The sequence below is a fragment of the Enhydra lutris genome, unplaced genomic scaffold (genome assembly GCF_002288905.1).
Source record: "Enhydra lutris kenyoni isolate GAN:26980312 unplaced genomic scaffold, ASM228890v2 scaffoldscaffold5, whole genome shotgun sequence".
Lineage (NCBI taxonomy): Eukaryota > Metazoa > Chordata > Mammalia > Carnivora > Mustelidae > Enhydra > Enhydra lutris.
The window spans coordinates 8,665,031-8,683,868 of NW_019154089.1; the positions used below are offsets into that span (position 1 = coordinate 8,665,031).

Here is an 18,838-nt window from a genome sequence, read left to right on the forward strand (position 1 = left end):
TTTTTTTTTTTAAGATTTGTGTTTATTAATTTATTTGAGAGAGAGCATGAGAGGGAGAAGCAGACACCCTGCTGAGCAGGGAGCCCAGTGCAGGACTCAGTCCCAGGACTGTGGGATCGTGACCTGAGCCAAAGGCAGAGTCGCTTAACCAACTGAGCCACCTGGGTGCCCACGAGAAAGGTTTAAATGCCCTATGTTTGTAGTAAATTATCTTAAGTTGTTAAGTTTGGTGTTTTATTGTATAGTTGGGAAATTCAGAAAAATCTAGATTAAAAACAGACTTTGGAAGGAAAGTTACCAAAACTCATGTTCTTTATATTTAAAAGCCATCTTGCTCAACTCTTTAACACCAGTTAGATAAATACTTACTGATACACTGTGTTCTGAACATGGTGCTGATAGTCCAAGGGATATATAGATGAAAAAGAAATAGCTTCTGATCAAAAGTTATTTACTTAGTAATGGAGGAAGTAAGGGACGTATGTATATGAGTAAGTGTAGTACAACATGTTAAAAAAAATGCCTGAGGAAGATACTAGTAAGTAATTGAATGCTTCACAGGAAAAAATTTGTATCAGTTAATGGTATTCTTCAGAGTGTAACAACCTTTTCTGTTGTTGTTGTTGTTTTTTTTTTTTTTTTTTTTTTTTTCCAGTTCTGTCCTCCCATTGTCTGACAAAGTACTCAATATTTGTTGAAATACTTGGTTAGGAAATCTGATGTGGGTCCTTGTAATGCTCTTTGTGTCCTCTTGTCTTTCTTTCTGTTTGATATCAGTCATTCATTTTATTCATTTTTCTCTCCATCTATACCCATTAGCACACACTGTGCTTTTTTTTTTTTTAAGATTTTATTTATTTATTTGACAGAGATCACAACTAGGCAGAGAGAAAGGGGGAAGCAGGCTCCCTGCTGAGCAGAGAGCCCAATGTGGGGCTCAATCCCCAGGACCCTGAGACCATGACCTGAGCTGAAGGCAGAGGCTTAACCCTCTGAGCCACCCAGGCACCCCCACACTCCCCCACACTGTGTTCTTCGATGTTGCTTCTGGAAGCCTGGAATTGGAAGGGGTGGCTGTTTCCTACCGAAGACAGAACATTTCAGTTTAAAGAGTTTTTAACCTTTGGAATAGGAGGAATAGTAACAATAATAAAAAGCATTTGGTTTTTATTATAGCCTTAATGTGTTCCAAGTACATAAATGTAATACTTAATTTTATGGCACTTATTACTATCATTTCTGTATTTCAGATATACCACAGAGAGGTGTTTGAAGTTATATTAGATAGGGGATGGCAGAGCTAGAAACCAATGCTGATCTGTCTGTTCTTTAGCAATGCTCTTTAGCTTTAGTATATACAGAACACTGTCTCTAAAACAGATGAACAAAAGTAAATGTAAATATAATAGCAAAATTGGCATTAACAAAGCTTGCAAGACTTTCATATTAGTAGTCCTCCTTCTATTGCCCTTGGGATCATTCCACTATGGTAAAAAGTAAGAGCTTTCTGTCTTCTGCCCTCTGTTTTTCTAACTGCATTTCTAGTCTTTCCCTCTTAAATTTTCATAAGATATTTTACTGTCAAAGCAGATCACAGAAAATTTTGAAGAAGTGAAAACTAAAATACCAAACTTAACACTAACAGGTTGGGTTTTTTATCATGCGTTTTTCTCTATTCATGTATAAAGTTTATATTTAATGGTTTTAATTATTGTGTGCTCATAATTTATCACCATCACATCTAACATGAGAACTATTTCTTATGTGCCTACATGGAAAACCCCACAGGAGCCTTTCAATAGATAATTCATGAGGATAGTACTTCAAAAAAATACAGTCTTATTCTTTTGAACCGTATTAGTATTTTCTTCTTTTCTCCTCAGTTTCTAAGAAAGTAGCATTTTTCTTATTACCAAATTAAATATATATTTACTGTATAAAAGATTGAAATGTGTAGAAAGCTAAACACAAGTTTTCCCAACTCTACTATTTAGCCATCCTTTTTAAAAATTACTTAATAAATTAATTTTACTATTATGTTCAATCACCCAGCATATAGTAAATTATTTAGTTTTTGATGGTAGCCATTCTTAATATAAAAACCTCTTCTAGACATTATGTAGTATGTGGCATCTGATGAAACCCAGACTTGGCCACTTCTATCTGCATATCTTAAGACAAGATATTTAATTTTATAGAACCTCAGTTTCCTTGACTGTAATGAAAGTGATACTAATGTTTATATACCAGATTTATGCTATGTGGTGTTTTGTATATATTAGGTATTCTCTGTCTTACATCTTCTTGTAATCGTTATTCTGTGTGTGTGTGTGTGTATTTATATACATATATAACTAGGGCTATATATATACACACACACACACACACACACACACACTTTTTACAGATACACATTTTTTTATATATATATACTATATATGTATATAGGGTTTTGATAATTTTTTTCCACAAACTTTGTTTTTACCTATGTTTGCCATAATTTTCCTGCTGTACAGTAAAACACTAAAATTTACATTTTTATGTATAAATATATATTTTTATATAGGTTATACATGTATATAAGATGTATGTATGTGTATATATAGCTACCTACTTATATGTGGCATTATATTTAATGTTTTGAATTCTGCTTTTATTACTTAACAGTTGATGTAAGAGAATTTCCCCATATTATTAACATATTTTGTAAACATTGTTTCTAATGTTTATTGTAATTCTGTGGTTTTGTCATACGCTCAACTTTTTTTTACCCCAATTTTGATATATAATTGACATATAACGTATTAGTTTAAGGAGTATAACATGATTTAATATATGTATATTAAATTACCACAGTAAGTTGAGTTAACAGCCATCACCTCATATAGTTATACATCTTTTCCTTGTGGTGAAAACTTTTTTTTTAAACATTATTTGAGAGAGAGTGTGTGTGCACATGAGCCAGGGGAGGGGCAAAGGGAGAGGAAGAGAGAATCTCCAGCAGACTACCCACTGAGTGAAGAGCCCAACATGAGGCTGGATCTCAAGACCCTGAGATCATGATCTGAGCTAAAATCAATAGTGAGATGTTTGGGGGTGCCTGGGTGGCTCAGTGGTTAAAGCCTCTGCCTTCGGCTCAGGTCATGATCCCAGGGTCCTGGGATCGAGTCCCGCATCAGGCTCTCTGCTCAGCAGGGAGCCTGCCTCCTCCTCCTCTCTCTCTCTGCCTGCCTCTCTGCCTACCTGTGATCTGTCTGTCAAATAAATTAAAAAAAAAATTAAAAAAAAAAAAAAAGAGTGAGATGTTTGAGCCACCCAGGCATCCCTCTTGTGATGAGAACCTTTAAGATCTATTCCCGATATAATATATAATGAATATATAATACAGTGTTGTTAAGGATGGTCTCCATGCTGTACATTGCATGTCCAGAACTTACTTGTCTTATAAATGGAAGTTTATACCTTTTCACTAACTTCACCCATTTCTTCCATCCTCCCCCCTCGGCTCCCACATCACCCACTTCTCTGTTTCTGTGAGTTTTTTGTTTTGTTTTGTTTTGTTTTGTTTTGTTTTTTTAGAATCTAGGTGTGTGAGGTTATACAGTATTTGTCTTTTCTCTGTCTGACTTAGTTCATGTAGCGGAATGCCCTCATGGTCCATTTGTATTGTTGCAAATGGTAGGATTTCCATCTTTCTCAATGCTGAATACTATTCCTGTGTGTGTGTGTGTGTGTGTGTGTGTGTGTGTGTGTGTGGTATCTTCTTTATCCATTCATTTATTGATGGAAAGTTAGGTGTGTGTGTTTGTCTTGGCTAATGTGAATAATGGTGCAGTGAACCTGGGAGTGTAGGTACTTCTTTGATAGCCTGTTTTCATGTCTTTGAATGTATGTATATCTAGAAGTGGTATTGCTAAAGGATATGGTAGTTCTGTTTTTAATTTTTTGAGGAACCTCCATATTGTTTTCCACAGTGGCTGCACCAATTTATATTCCCACCAACAGTGCATAATACTTGTTATCCTTGTCTTGATAACCGCCATTCTGACAGATAGGAGGTCATATCTTATTGTGTTTTAGATTTGCATTTCCCTGAAGATGAGTGATGTTGAGCATCTTTTTATGTACCTGCTGGCCATTTGTATGTCTCCTTTGGAAAAATGCCTATTCAGTTTATCTGCCCATTTTTAAAAATCAAAGATTGTTAGGGTTTTTTTTTCCCCCTTTGCTGTTGAGTTGTGTGATATTAACCTCTTGTCTGATATATGGTTTGCAAATATTTTCTCCCATTCTGTAGGCTGCTTTTTAATTTTGCTGATGGTTTCCTTTGCTGTGCAGCAGCATTTTAGTTTAGTTTGCTTTCATTGTCTTGGCTTTTGGTATCAAATCCAAAAAATCATTGCCAAGACTGATACCAGCGAGCTTACTCCCTATGTTCTACTAGGATTTTTATGCTTTTGGGTCTTATGTTCAAATCTTTAATTTGGTTTGAGTAGAATTGTGTGTAATGGTGTACAAATAGTGATCCAGTTTCATTCTTTTGCTTCTGGCTCTCTAGTTTTCCGAGCACCATCTACTAAAGGAGGCTATCCTTTCTCCTTTGTAGTATATTCTTGGCTCCTTTGTCATATGTTAATAGAGCATTATGCATGAGTTTATTTCTGGGTTCTCTGTTCTCTGTTGCTCAACCTTTTCTTCTTTTTACTGTTATTAACATTGATACTACTTCTGTGTTTTAAGAATTTAGGTTAATTTCTTTAGGCTAGATTCCCAGAAATGTGGTTATTGGCCGGGTTTTAAGGTTAGGATTATTTTCATGTTCTTGATGTATGTTGGTTAGTTTCTTCTCCAAAAGGCAATGCCAGTTTGAACTATAATTTGCAGTGTCTTTTTTTTTTTTTTTGCAGTGTCTTTAAGGCCTGTTCCCTCTGCCACATTGGGGGAATTATTTTTTATTTTGAAAGGCAAATAAAGAAACTTGATAGTTCTGAAGAGAGTACACTGAAGTTGTATATTTTTAGTTCAAACGTGCAGTTTACAAGGCCATGTTTGAATACTAGCAAGCAACTGAAAAGCCAGGTTTTGTTATGGGGTGGAGATTTGGGAGTATGTATGTCCTTGAGAAGAGGTTAGAGAGTTTATGTATTGACATTCTGGAAATACCTGGGGGAGAAAAAAGGCTGGTAAAGTTGTGGATGAATTTGTATTACAGAAGTCATGTAACTCAGGAAAGAAGGTTTAAGCCAAATAAAACTATATTTACTGTTTCTCTCTCACGTAAATTACTTCCATTTTATGACTGGGAAGTATCTGAAGCTGGATACAAGCTCAGTAAAGATTGTGGAGGAAGCCACTACAAGGTCTTACTTGAGAATATGCTCCCATTTGTTATAGCTTTCTTTTCCAGAAGTTGATGATGAAGGGAAAGACTGGGGTTGTATAAATTGAAAATTTATCACATTAGGACCTTGCATGTGACAGTCCATTGAGTGAAAATAAGCAGTCAGAATGAATGACTGGCACTGTCCCCCCCCCGCCCCCCACCGCCTTTAACAACAACTTATAAAACAATTTTGGCTTGAATTATTTCTGATCATAAGCTTGGTGTTTAGGCCCTTCTCACTTGGGAGACTACAGATTTGGGACCATTTCCTTTTCTTTACCAAAAAGTAGTTTTTATAGGTTTTGGTTAGATTAACCATTTAACAAACAAACAAAAAAGAGAGGCAAAACCGAGAAACAGACTCTTTTTTTTTTTTTTTCATTTTTTTTCTCTTTTTTTTCTTTTCAAGAGGATTTATGGAATTTTTTTTTTATTTTATTTTTTATAAACATATAATATATTTTTATCCCCAGGAGTACAGGTCTGTGAATCGCCAGGTTTACACACTTCACAGCACTCACCATAGCACATACCCTCCCCAATGTCCATAATCCCACCCCCCCTCTCCCCGAGAAACAGACTCTTAACTGTGGAGAACAAACTGGTGGTTACTGGAAGGGAAGTGGGTGGAGGTAAAGTAGGTGATACAGATTAAGGAAGGCAAGTGTTGTGATTAGCACCAGGTATTGCTTGGAAGTGATGAATCACTATATTGTAAACGCAACTAATGTTATACTGTATGTTGATGGACTAGAATGTAAATAAAAACTTGTGGGGAAAAAAAAAATCTTAGCCACATGCCTTTTGATTGAATGGCTATAAAGTTAATTTCTAAAATAGTTTGTGACCTTTAAACAAGGTATATTTTGTAGCTGTTTTCTCATTATCTGTTTAGGCATTTCCTTGTGAGGATAATGGATGTACCCCCTTCATAAATATCATCTCCTAAAGATGCCCCCTGCTTTTGAAGTCTGCCTTTAACAGTTTGTTATTCCATGTTGGTTTTTTAATATTTCAGTAATTAAGTTGGCACATTGAACAATGTTCTATTCTTGGTAAGAGGTGAATAAGAATTATTTGAGTACTACTTTATAAAAACAAATACAAAGTTTAGAGTTTCATGGAAAGTTTTCACAGTGTATCTTACCAGGCTTTTTCTTTTCCATTCTCTTCTTCACTGCTTCTCAGTATCATATTTCACTAACTTAGTCACATGCATCTACTTATGTCTCTAAGCCTTCTCATGATATTCTGTCTTACAGAATTGTCCATATTCCTGTCTGATTTTTCACCAGCAGTCCAATCCATACTTAAATGTTATGTCCCTGTGTCACTGTGAAACTCCCACTCACACAAGAACCCATTATTGCCCTCCTCTGCTATCCCAGCACTTAATACCTGTTTCGTCTATTACACATGTCTTTTTATAGCCAGATGTATTTATTTTTATCTCCCACACTGGACTGTGAGGTCCATTGTCTTTTGTTTAGTTAGCATCAAGCCAAAAGCCTTATTCATAGGGGTTGTTCGTTTATTGGGCAAAGGGATATCCTTTGGGCATGCCAAACCTAGTGTTACCAAGAAGCAAACCTACATTCTTTGCTATAAAGTTGTAGTAACAGTACAAGTTTAAAAGGATAAAGGCCATTGGGTTCAAGTATTTCAAATTACAGTTGTTAATCTCAGTTTTATTATGCAGTTCTATATGGCCAGTGGTGAATAAATCCTTAGCTTTCCAAATATAGAAAGATGTTGAAATACTGAGCACTGTAGGTTCTTTCTTCCTGCCTTCCTCCCTTCCTTCCTTCATGCATTCCTTCCACTATCATTTCTTTTTGATAGTGGCGCTTTGTACTTAATTGTCAATTTTGGTCTTTGTGTATAAACCATAAGAAGCCAAGGGCACAGCCACATGTTGTGGGCCTTTTATTTGTGTATGTTAGTTTAAAATATTTTTCATTGTGCCTTAAACTTTCTAATTATAAAAGTATCATTTGGGTAAATGCTTCTGATAGAAATTCAAACAAAATAAAGATACACAAAGGCAAAAAGACATCCGTATTTGTACTCGTCATATTTCGTACTTCTTCACAGAGATCTTCATGATAGAGTCTGATTTGAGTATTTTCATTCAGCTCTCTATACATTTGCGTTTAGATACAGATACTGATTTTATAAAATGTAACTGGGATGGATATAATATATATATGTGGGTGCATCCGTGCACATGTGTCTAGGTGTTTAATGACTTTTTCTTTCTGACTTAACCATATGTCTTGGAGAATCATGTTAGTACCTGGTGATTTGTTTCCTTTTTAATTGCTGTTAGCCATATTGGGGATGTATATTGTGGTAAAACAGAAAAATCCAGGGAACATAAAGCAGCAAGGTGTTTCATGTAATCTAATCAAGTGATAGTCCTTGAGGTGCTCAATCAAATTAATGTCTGACAAGTTGGGATAGTTAGCACAGAATCTTACCTTTGACTTGCTCATGTGAATTCTTTTTGTATCTTTTTTAAAAATATTAATGTTTAAATGTTAAAATGTTTAAATAAAAACTTAAAAAAGAATACAAAGTTCTGGCAATTAATTTCTACAGTGATCTCTTTCTTTCTTTCTTTCTTTTTTTTTTTTTTTAAGATTTATTTATTTGGGGGGAAGAGGGGGTAGAAGGAGACAGAGAATCTCATGCAGATTCCCTGCTGAATAGGGAGCCTGACCCTGGGATCATGACCTGTGTTAGATGCTTACCCAATGCCACCCAGGTGTCCCCAGTGATGATTTCTGTAAGGTTTCTCAGGGTATTTGTTAATTGAGTTAATTCAGTATTCTATTTTCTACTGTCAAGGATTCTTTGGCAGTAACTGTCAGAATTTAATATTCTTTTATTCTGTTTTTAATATCTCTTTCTTGCCTTATTTTCTTTAACATTTATTTGAAAACCTCATTTGCTTATTGTAAGATGAATTCTTTTTTCCAGCATCCAGTGTTGGATGAACCAATAGCAGAAGCTGTCTGTATTATAGCAGATATGGATAAATGGACTGTGCAAGTGGCCAGTAGCCAGAGACGAATGACAGATAATAAATTGGGAAAGGAAGTATTAGTTTCCAGTCTTGTGTCCAACCTGCTTCATTCCACTCTTCAGCTTTATAAACATAACTTATCTCCAAATTTTGTAAGTATGTATACGGCTTGAATTATTTAGCACTCCGATAGGTGACTGAACTTTATTTAGAATGTGCCTACATTGAATACTGCTATTAGCTTCATCATTGTTTCCTGGAAAAAAAAGATGTTATGGACTCAAGGTTTGTGTTCCTCTAAGAACCCTGTGTTGAAGCCCTAACACCCACTCTGATGGTATTTGGAGATGGGCCTTTGGGAGGTAATTAGGGTTAGATTAGGTGATGAGGGTGGAGCCCTCATGATGGCATTGGCGGATCTTCTAAGAAGAGGAAGAGAGATTGTGAGGAAAGAGCCAGAGGCAGTCGTCTGCATACCCAGGTGAGAGCTCTTGCCAGAACTGGAATACACTAGCACCCTGATGTTCACGCTTCTAGCCTCCAAAACTGTGAGAAAGTAATTCTCTATTGTTTAAATCACTGAATTTGTGCCATTTTATAATGGTGGCCCAAGGGGATGTGTACGTATCTATATATTGTATGGTTTTGGCAGCTAGAATTTGGTGCCTGACTAGTTTCATGTAAGGTATGGATATGTGGTATCTCTAAGCTTTGCGCAGAATGCCGGTGCTTTCTGGAGCCTCTTTTTCCTGTCAGGATGTTGAAGGAACCCTCTTCATAATACTGAATAACCTCTTACTGAAGACAGCATTTCCATCTTTCAAAGTTCTTCTTTTTTTCTTGTTAGGACAAATAAAATACAGCTTACTTAAAAACTTCTGTAGATAACATAATAAAGGCCACATACGACAAAACCACAGCTAACCTTATTCTTACTGGTGAAATATTAAAAATTTTACCTCTCTGATCATGGACAAGACATGGATGCCCACTTCTACCACTTCTCTCCATCAGAGTATTAGAAAACCCTAGCCAGAGCAGTTAAGCAAGAAAAAGAAATGAAAGGAATCCAAATTAGAACGGAAGAAGTAAAATTATCTCTGCAGATGACATAATCTTAATGTAGAAGACTTTAAATTTCAACAGGAAAAAACTGATAGAGCCTGAGGGTTACTGGGGGGTGGGGGAGTAGGGATAGGGTGGTTGGGTTATGGACATTGAGGAGGGTATGTGCTGTGGTGAGTGCTGTGAAGTGTGTAAGCCTGATGATTCACAGATTTGTACCCCTGGGGAAAATAATACATTATATGTTAGCAAAAACAATTAAAAACAAAATTTTAAAAACCTGATACAGCTAAAAATGAATTCAACAAAATTGCGAGATACAAATCAGCTTGCAAAGGTAGTTCCTTTTACATAATGCTAGCAATGAACAGACTAAAATGAAGAAAGCACTTAAAATAGCATTAAAAGAATAAATTATTTTGCAATAAATTTTACCATGCACAAAAGACTTACTGAAAACTAGATAACATTGCTGAAAGAAATTAAAGAAGCATAAATAAAGGAAAGACATTTCGTGTTCATAGATTGGAAGACCTAGTATTATCAAGATCACAGTACTACCCCAAGTAATCTACTGATTCAAAGCAGTCCTTATAAAAATCCCAATGACATCCTTTTTTTTGAAGAAATAGACTCAACCTAAAATTTGCATGGTCTCTCAAGGGACCTGAAGAGCCAAAACAATCTTAAAAAAGGAAGAAAGATGGAGGACTCACACCTCCCAATTTCAAAACTTAATGCAAAGTGAAAGTAATCAAAACAGTGTGATACTGGCATAAGGACAGACATATAGGCCAGTAGAATATAATAGCCCCAAAATAAGCCCTCACTTAAATGGTCAGTTGGTTTTGGACAAGGGAGCCAAGACAATTCAAAGAGGAAAGGAGCCCCTGAAAGAAATCATGTTGAGAAAACTGGATTTCCACATGGAAAAGAATGACGTTAAACCCTTTATGCCATGTACAGAAACGAACTTGAATCTGACTTAAATTGAGTGCTTCAACTATCTGTAAAACTGTTCAAAGAAAACATTAGGGGATAATCTTTCTGGCATTTGATTTGGTAGGGATTTCTTGAATTTTACACCAAAAGCATAGGCAACAAAAGTAAAATACAGAGATACATGGGACTTTGTCAAATCAAAATTTTTGTCCACCAAAGGACACAATCAACAAGTGAAAAGACAACCTGCAGAACAGGAGAAAATATTTGTAAATCATATATGTTCAAAGAAATTGGTATCCAGAATAACAAAGAAAAACTCAATTTAAAAATAGGCAAATAGACATTTCTCTAAAGAAGATGAACCTGTGGTCAATGAGCATATGAAAAGATCTTCAGGAGAGTACATATCGAAACCACAGTGAGATACTCCTTCACACCCATAAGTGTGGCTATGATCAAAAACAACAAGTATTAGCCAAAATGTGGAGAAATTGGAACCTTTGTGCATCGCTGATGGGAATGCAAAATGGTGCGGCCTCTGGGGAAAACACTTAGGCAGTTCCTCAAGAAGTTTAACATTGTATTGCCCTGTGATCCAGCAATTCTACTTTTGGGTTTATACTCAAAACAGTTGAAAGCAGGGACTCAAAAAGATTGTACCATCATGTTTATGGCAGCATTATTTGCAGTAGCCAAAAGTTGGAAACATCTCATGTCCATTAACAAATGAATGGATAAACAAAATGTAGTATAATACATAGACTGGAATATTTCAGCCAAGATAATGAATGAAATTCTGATATATTCTGATACAATATGGATGAACCTGGAACACATTACGCTAAGAAGAGTAAATGAAAAGGACAGATATTATAGGATTCTGCTTAAATGAGGTTTCTGGAATAAGCAAATTCATACAGACAGAAAGTAGATAGAGATTACCAAGGGCTTGGGGGAGGAGAGAATGAGGAGTTTTTATGTAATGGGTACAGAGTTAATGTTTGAGATAATGAAAAAAAGTTCTGGAAATGGATAGGGATGATGGTTGCACAACATTGTGACTATACTTTTAATGCCACTGAATTGTATACTTAAAAATGGGTAATATGGGGGGTGCCTGGGTGGCTCAGTCAGACATACGACTCTTGATCTCAGCTCAGGTCTTGATCTCAGGGTTGTGAGTTCAAGCCCTGTGCTGGGCTCCATGCATGGAGCCTACTTTAAAAAAAAAGGGGGGTAATATGGTAAATTCACAGATATATCTAAATTATATATACAGTTTATATATATTTGTGTATGTGTATGTGTATAATTTCTATTTTGTTTTTCCAAGAAGAAAGTGGGTTTTTATTAGCACTTTGGTGTTTTTTCTTTAAGTAAGCTCCACGCCTAATGTGAGTCTCAGACTCACAGCCCTAAGATCAGGAGTCCCACACATTACTGACTGAGTCAGCCAGGCGCCCCTATTAGCAGTTTTATTTTATTTTATTTTTTAAGATTTTATTTATTTATTTGACAGAGTTCACAAGTAGGCAGAGAAGCAGTCAAAGAGAGAGGAGGAAGCAGGCTCCCCGCTGAGCAGAGAGCCTGATGCAGGGCTCAATCCCAGGACCCTGGAATCATGACCTCGGTGGAAGGCAGAGGCTTTAACCCACTGAGCCACCCAGGCACCCCCATTAGCAGTTTTAATAGTTGATTTTCATTGGAAAGGAATACTCTGAAGGAATTTAGTGTTTTAATACCTGAAACTCATGTATTTTTCTCAAATGTATAGCATCAATGCAGAATCACCTATTTTATTAAATGGAGCAAGTTAGTTGATAATAAATGAAGTGTGTATGTTTTAGTTTTCAATGTTCTAACTTAGAAACATCTCTCTTCTAGTAAGGACTACTGAGCATTTTCTGTGAGCTATTGCCAACGTTTTTCTTTAACTCTCTGCTGGAGAATGCAGCCTTTCCTGTGTAAATAAATTTGATATGCATCAATTTAGGAGTGTTAAATTTATCAAATTTGGAATAAAAACATTTTTTAAAGTTCTGGAAATGTGTAGTGGTGATAATTTCATGTCTTTTTGGATGTACTTAGTGCTTCTGAATTGTACACTTAAAAATGGTTAAAATGGTAAATTTTCATTATGTATAATTTACATTTAAACAAAACAAAAACTCTGTATGATCTAATTCTGATATTAACTAGAAAAAAATTACAATCTTTTAGCTAAAATTTAAAGCAAATGTGCTTTAAAACTGTGCTCCAAATTTTAGTTTATGTGGAATAACTAAACTGAATTGTCATAACCATGATGCCTTGGAAAACCATTACTTCGAAGTAGAAACTATTTTCTTATCTGGTTCTTGTTTTCCCCTTAACTGCAGTGTGTAATGCATCTTGAAGACCGATTACAGGAGTTATACTTCAAGAGCAGAATGCTGTCTGAGTACCTGAGGGGACAGATGCGTGTTCACGTCAAGGAACTAGGAGTGGTTCTAGGGTATGTTTGTGGCTTTCTCATTGCACTTTCTTTAGGCAAAGAATATTCCCAGAATTGCTTTTTAGAAGTTGGGCACTGTTATCAGTTGGGTTGCTCTATACCATATAAAAGCAGATCTCTGGCTTCCGCTGATCTGAAAGACATTGTCCCTTATGCTATTACAGTAAGTTGAGAAACTTGTAATTTACATATGTTGTAAACTCATGCTTCCCAGCATCTGCCCTGTCATCCAAATGAGCTGACTGAAGTAACACCATTCTGTGGGTGGTAGTACATTATCTACATATTATTACTCCTCCATTATTTTTATATTGTGTCTGTCTGCTTTGCAGTTATCCTTGGGAAGAAGACATTTTTCTAAAATGCTAACTGAAGGAGGAACAGGAAATTGGTGGGAAACACTGATTAGCCCTTTTCATTATAGTCTGTAGACACTAGTCACTTTACCTATGTTCGTTCTATGGCTACTTGCGTGTGTGCGTGTGTGTGTGAGAATTATTTCCCCAAATCCTAGATGCATAAATTGAAACAAGCTGGAACTTTTTAAAATTGAGCTTTTTAGAAGGGAGAGAGGACCAACATCAAGTAGCAACCGTGTCAGAAACCAAATTAAATTCTTTCATTAATATTACTCCTCATAATCTAGATTGGATATAGATGATTCTGTATGTATCATGCCATCATTTAAAAGAAATTAAACTAGTTTTTAATGTAATACGCATATAACCAAATTTTACAGTGCATTTTGACATAAAATGAAAATTAAGTTGTTAGTGTCTTTTCCCTAACTTCTGATCCTCACCCAAACACAATTAATGGATTGTTTCTTCTTACAGAATTTTTAAATATATAGGATAAAAAGTATAAATTGATTTATTTTCTATATATCATGGTGCTACTTGCCTTTTAATATATCATAAATGTTCATATAAGTACATACTGATTTATCTTGTTACTTTTAATGGTTGTATAGCATTTCATTATATAGTAGAATTTAGATTATTTTCAGGTTTTGTGCTATTATAAATCAATGCTGGAATGAATATAAATCTTTGAAGTTCGTAGGATAAATTTTTAGAAGTAGAATTTTTGGTTAAAGGACATGTGTATTAAATTTTTGATGGATATTATTTGTTATTTTGATAGGTAATACTAAAGGTTGTCCAAAAAGTATCAGAATAAATTCTCACTGTCAGCAGGAAGCACACTCTTCCTACTACTGCTGGCTATTGCCAAACGTTTTCATTTTTCTCAAGCAACTAGCTGAAAAAATATGTGATTTTATTCAGATTTATTCTATATGAATAAGTCTACAATAAAGATGTATTTTTAAGAAGCTTCCATTACCAAAAAAGAAGCAGCAGCAGCCCCTATTACTTCTTCTCAGTCCCTTTTTTAAAAAAGATTTTATTTATTTATTTATTTATTTATGAGAGAGAACGTGCAAAAGAGTAAATGTGTGTGTGTAGTGGGGATAGGGTGGAGGAAGAGGAAGAGAATCTCAAGTGGTCTCCACTTGCCCTAAGTGCAGAGCCCTGTGCAGGGCTCATGACCCTGAAATCATGATCAGAGCCAAAACCAAGAGTTCGTTGGATGCTTTACTGACTGAGCCACCCAGGGACCCCCCAAGTACTTCTGTAAAAACAGTTGTATCCAAGACCGTATGGGTGGACACAATTACTCTATTATTAGACTTTATTGTATTTCTTAAGATACTGTGCCTTGCCCTGATGCCTGGTCTATTAGCAGATCAGTGAGATGCTTTCCTGCATCCATGACTTATTACTAATACTAATAGGGTTTCAGTGGCTTTCTTTTTAAAAAAATCTTTTGTTCTGGTTTTTACATACTGAAGCATTTCTACTTTGTGTTATCATTAATTCTCTTTTGACCCTTTTCCTATTGGCCAGAGTGGCCTAGGTTCTTGACTGCTGAGATGTGGTATGTAACAGTTATTACTTGTAAGACACATGTGTTGGTTATAGAAACCCTAAACTGAGATTTTTGTTTTATTTCAGGATTGAATCCAGTGATCTTCCTCTTCTGGCTGCTGTAGCAAGCACTCACTCTCCATATGTTGCTCAGATACTTCTTTAATATAAAGGTTGTCAGAATTAACTCTGGTAGAAAGTTAAACAGAAACTAAGGAAGTAGATGCAACATTCATTTATGGCAGTTTTTTTTCCCAGTTAGACTTCAATCTGAATGAGTCAAGTGCCTGGGTATCCTGTGTTGCAGTATACATTGTGTGATCATTGGATTGCTTTTTTCTTTTGGCTGGACTTTGGGGTGGTGGTATACTTTTAAGCAAGTGAAACTAAAATAGCATAAATAATTTTGAGGGAAAGCACTTGAAAAAGCCAAAGTGTAGAAATTTCTAAATAAGTAATAACATCAAGGAATTTCATATGATCACTCCCATGTTGCCACACTCATAAACAGCAGTGGATGTCTGATAATTCAGTGGCTCAGAAATAATTATTTCACTAGTTTTAATGCCTTATTTCTAAGGTATGGATAGATTACAAAAGCTTATTTGTTCTTTTGTTTTTTAATTCAAAGTAGCTAATTTTGGGGTATTTCTCAGTATATTAAACAGCCTGTTAGTTATAATCCAGAATAATGAGTGTAAATGTGTGTATGTTATCCATCCAAGTGTACATACGTATCTATTTTTCAAAACAAAGGTAGAAATACAAGATTGATTGGTAAACATGCCCTTTTTTAAAATATTTTCAGCTAGTATCAATTGTAAATAATGTTTAAATGTTACTCTCTGGTGAATTTTCTGTTCACACACCCTAAAATGTAACTAAAGCTGATCTTTTTTTAAGGCTGAGGAATGTAGATTCCCCAAATAAGAATACTACTTTATACCATTTGTTTTGTTTATAAGCTAATTCTTATAAATGTTAATATTTACATATTTGCATCTAATTTAATAAATGAAAATTAGGATTAAAAATTACACCAAAGCATTGGGAAAAAGAATACTATTTTCTTTAAAAGTGCTCAGGTAGCCAAGGCTTTTGCTTTCAGTATCAGCCCCACAGGAACTGAATATTTGTTTCACTGCTTCATAATATTCAGTTTACACTAATAGAGCTTATTATAAATTCTTAAAATTATTTCTTTCTTCTAACAGCCCCCCTTCCAAAATCTAATTTTTTTCAAATATTTTCACTTTTCAGTTATTAGTGTTTTTGTATATATTGTTGAGTGTTGCTTATGAGAAAGGCTAATATGGAACCAAACTCTTGTAAGTAATGTAAATAGAAAGATGGGTAGATAAAGTTTTCAATATGCTCTACTACCTCAGTTTACTTGAATACTACGTTATAGTTTATTCTTTACTTATCTGATCAAAGATACTTTTAATGCTAGACGTGAAATTGGTTTCTGCTTTCATGGACTATTTTCATCATAATTAATTGATTAGCTTAAAAAAACCCCTTGCTTATTCTCTTACTAAGTATAATTACTGTATAATACATTCATTCTTGCTGTTTGAATTTTCAGTAATTAAGGAAAATTTTTGTGGTTTGTTTAGTCTTTGGCCTTGAATTTATAGTGTTGGGTCACATTTTGCCTTGTTCTTTATGTATTCAAGAAATCTCCAACTAGACAAGAAATGGTTGTTTTGATGGAGTGTAAACCTGAAATTGTGCCTGCAATCACTTTTGCTCCTGCATCCTATCAGCTGGTCCCAGCTAGTACCTGAGTCTCCCGTGGATGACTTGCTGCCAAAGAGTATTTATGGATCTGTTTTCTTTGGCTTAATATTCTTATTCCGTTAATTATTGAAATTCTTCCCTCTTTTGTTGTTTGGAATTCTATAAATCAGTCTCTTTGGCAGAATTCAGAATATAGACAGATTCATAGGTGGGCCATTGTACACTATTTTTTTTATTGTAGTTCAGAATGACATGTAACTATCAAACTATTCGAAGTCCTGTTTGAAATCTCTAATTATCATCTAGGAAATCTAGTCTTCAATAAATGGATTCCCCATCCTACTGTTCCCTTTAAAACTAAGCTTTGGGGGTGCCTGGGTGGTTCAGTCGGTTAAGCGTCTGCCTTTGACTCAGGTCATGATCCCAGTGTCCTGGGATCGAGTCCTGCATTGGGCTCCCTGCTTAGCAGGGAGCCTTCTTCTCCCTGTCCCACTTACCCTGCTTGTGCTCTCTCTCTGTCAAATAAATAAATAAAATCTTTAAAAAAAAAAGGGCAAAACAAAACTAAGCTTTGCAGGGCACCTGGGTGGTTCAGTCAGTTAAGTGTCTGCCTTCAGCTCTGGTCTTGATCCCAGGGACCTACCTGCTTCTGTCCTCCTTACGCGTGCTCTCTCTTGGTGTCTCTCTCTCTCAAATAAATAAAATCTTCAAAAAAAGAAAAGAAAACTAAGCTTTGCTCAGAAGGAAGAGGCCTATAGTTTCTTATAGAATCATTAATCCTTATAGGATTCCTGAGTTTTATAATTCCTAACCCTCTGATTTCTACTACCTTCATCATAGTCTTGTTTTTCCTTACACAAAGCCCAAGGAATGAGCTGCTACTTCTTTAAAGTGTGATCATTATGATGAATGTGAAGAGTTTTGGCCTGTTCAAAATAATTTTTTCGGCTTCCTATGGTACAGACAGATATGTATTACATATTTTAAAAAACCTGTTTGTTTCAACAGGAAAAAAAAACTTGCAACAGGAAATGAAAAAGGGATCTTTTACATTATAGATTTAAAACTAATTTTTCCTTGTATATAAACTAATTGGTTTGATTTGAAATATTCTTGGCTTTTATTAATATGTCTTAATATTGAGTTTGAAAATGTTAAGTGCAATAAACATACTAGCACAGATTTTGTTTTGTTGCAGTTGGCATACACTGGGGATGATCACTTAAAAAAAACAATTTTACACAATGCCTACTTCTGGTGGATGTCTTATGAGATTGTTCTGCTTTCTCTAAGTTATTTAGATGGTGAGATATGTAAATGTACATACTTGTTCCTTGTTCTGTATGCATTTCTCAAATGTACACCTGTATTATAAATAACCTCCCAGTTCTAGGGGAAATTTGTGCAATAAACACATGTCAATTTGATGGATGATGTTGGTCTTTATTTCATGTGTAAATAAGGCATATGTAATATGGACTCTGGTGTCCACTAACTTGTATAGTTTTCACAAGTGTGGCAGTTGTAGATATGTGACCTTGTTCATAATGTCCTTCTTTAATCCCATATTTCTTTAATGGTTAGTAGAATCTACTTTCTGAGGTGGTGTGTGAATCAAGTGACATAATGAACGTCAAAAATTCATCTCAATGCATGGGACAACCCACGTGCTTAGTAATTCTTGTCTGCTGCTATTACTGGGTAATTTGTCCAGCCTCCCCACTGTGGACTCTAGCTGTTGTGGGGAGAATTTAACATTATATTCTGATGAATGAAAATATAGTCATAAAAAATATACTGGTATAGTGTTCATTTGTCCTGTTCCTTATGACAAATAGAAAATTTCAACTGATTTTTTGAAAACAAACTAAAAATATTTAAAACCTAGAAGAAGCCATGTAAACTGGTTAAGAACATTGTATTCTATGCAAATTACCATTGACTTTACAATTAAACCAAAATACTTGGTTTGGGTTCTAATCCTGCTTTGTTCACTGATTTGCATGTGATTCTGAGCAAGTCTGTCCTCTTCATCTTCATTATAGGGTAAGTAAGCTCTTTCATCAGTCCAGAGTGCCAGGTCTGCAGCAGTGATTCATTCCTGAAGAGGCTTTTGAGATGCTACCTTATGTCACTCAGGCCAGTTGATTTGGGCAGATTTAGGTCAGGAGGCAGGATTAGACCAGTGGCTTTTTGTAGTGCCTGTTTTCACATCATTTTATATAAATATATACATGTGATATATATAT

General features: G+C 35.2%; 1 protein-coding gene across 3 annotated transcripts in view; it reads left to right on the forward strand.

Moving 5' to 3' along the window:
- LOC111140883 (folliculin interacting protein 1) overlaps nucleotides 1-16,998 on the forward strand; it is a 156,004-nt gene extending 139,006 nt beyond the window's left edge. For all 3 annotated transcript variants that reach the window (XM_022493127.1, XM_022493128.1, XM_022493129.1), the window contains 3 exons: nucleotides 8,366-8,563; nucleotides 12,800-12,915; nucleotides 14,934-16,998. In XM_022493127.1, coding sequence (XP_022348835.1) covers nucleotides 8,366-8,563; nucleotides 12,800-12,915; nucleotides 14,934-15,012 — 393 coding nt within the window. In that variant the 3' untranslated portion in view covers nucleotides 15,013-16,998. The remainder of the gene's footprint in view (nucleotides 1-8,365; nucleotides 8,564-12,799; nucleotides 12,916-14,933) is intronic.
- The last annotated feature ends 1,840 nt before the right edge of the window (nucleotides 16,999-18,838 follow it).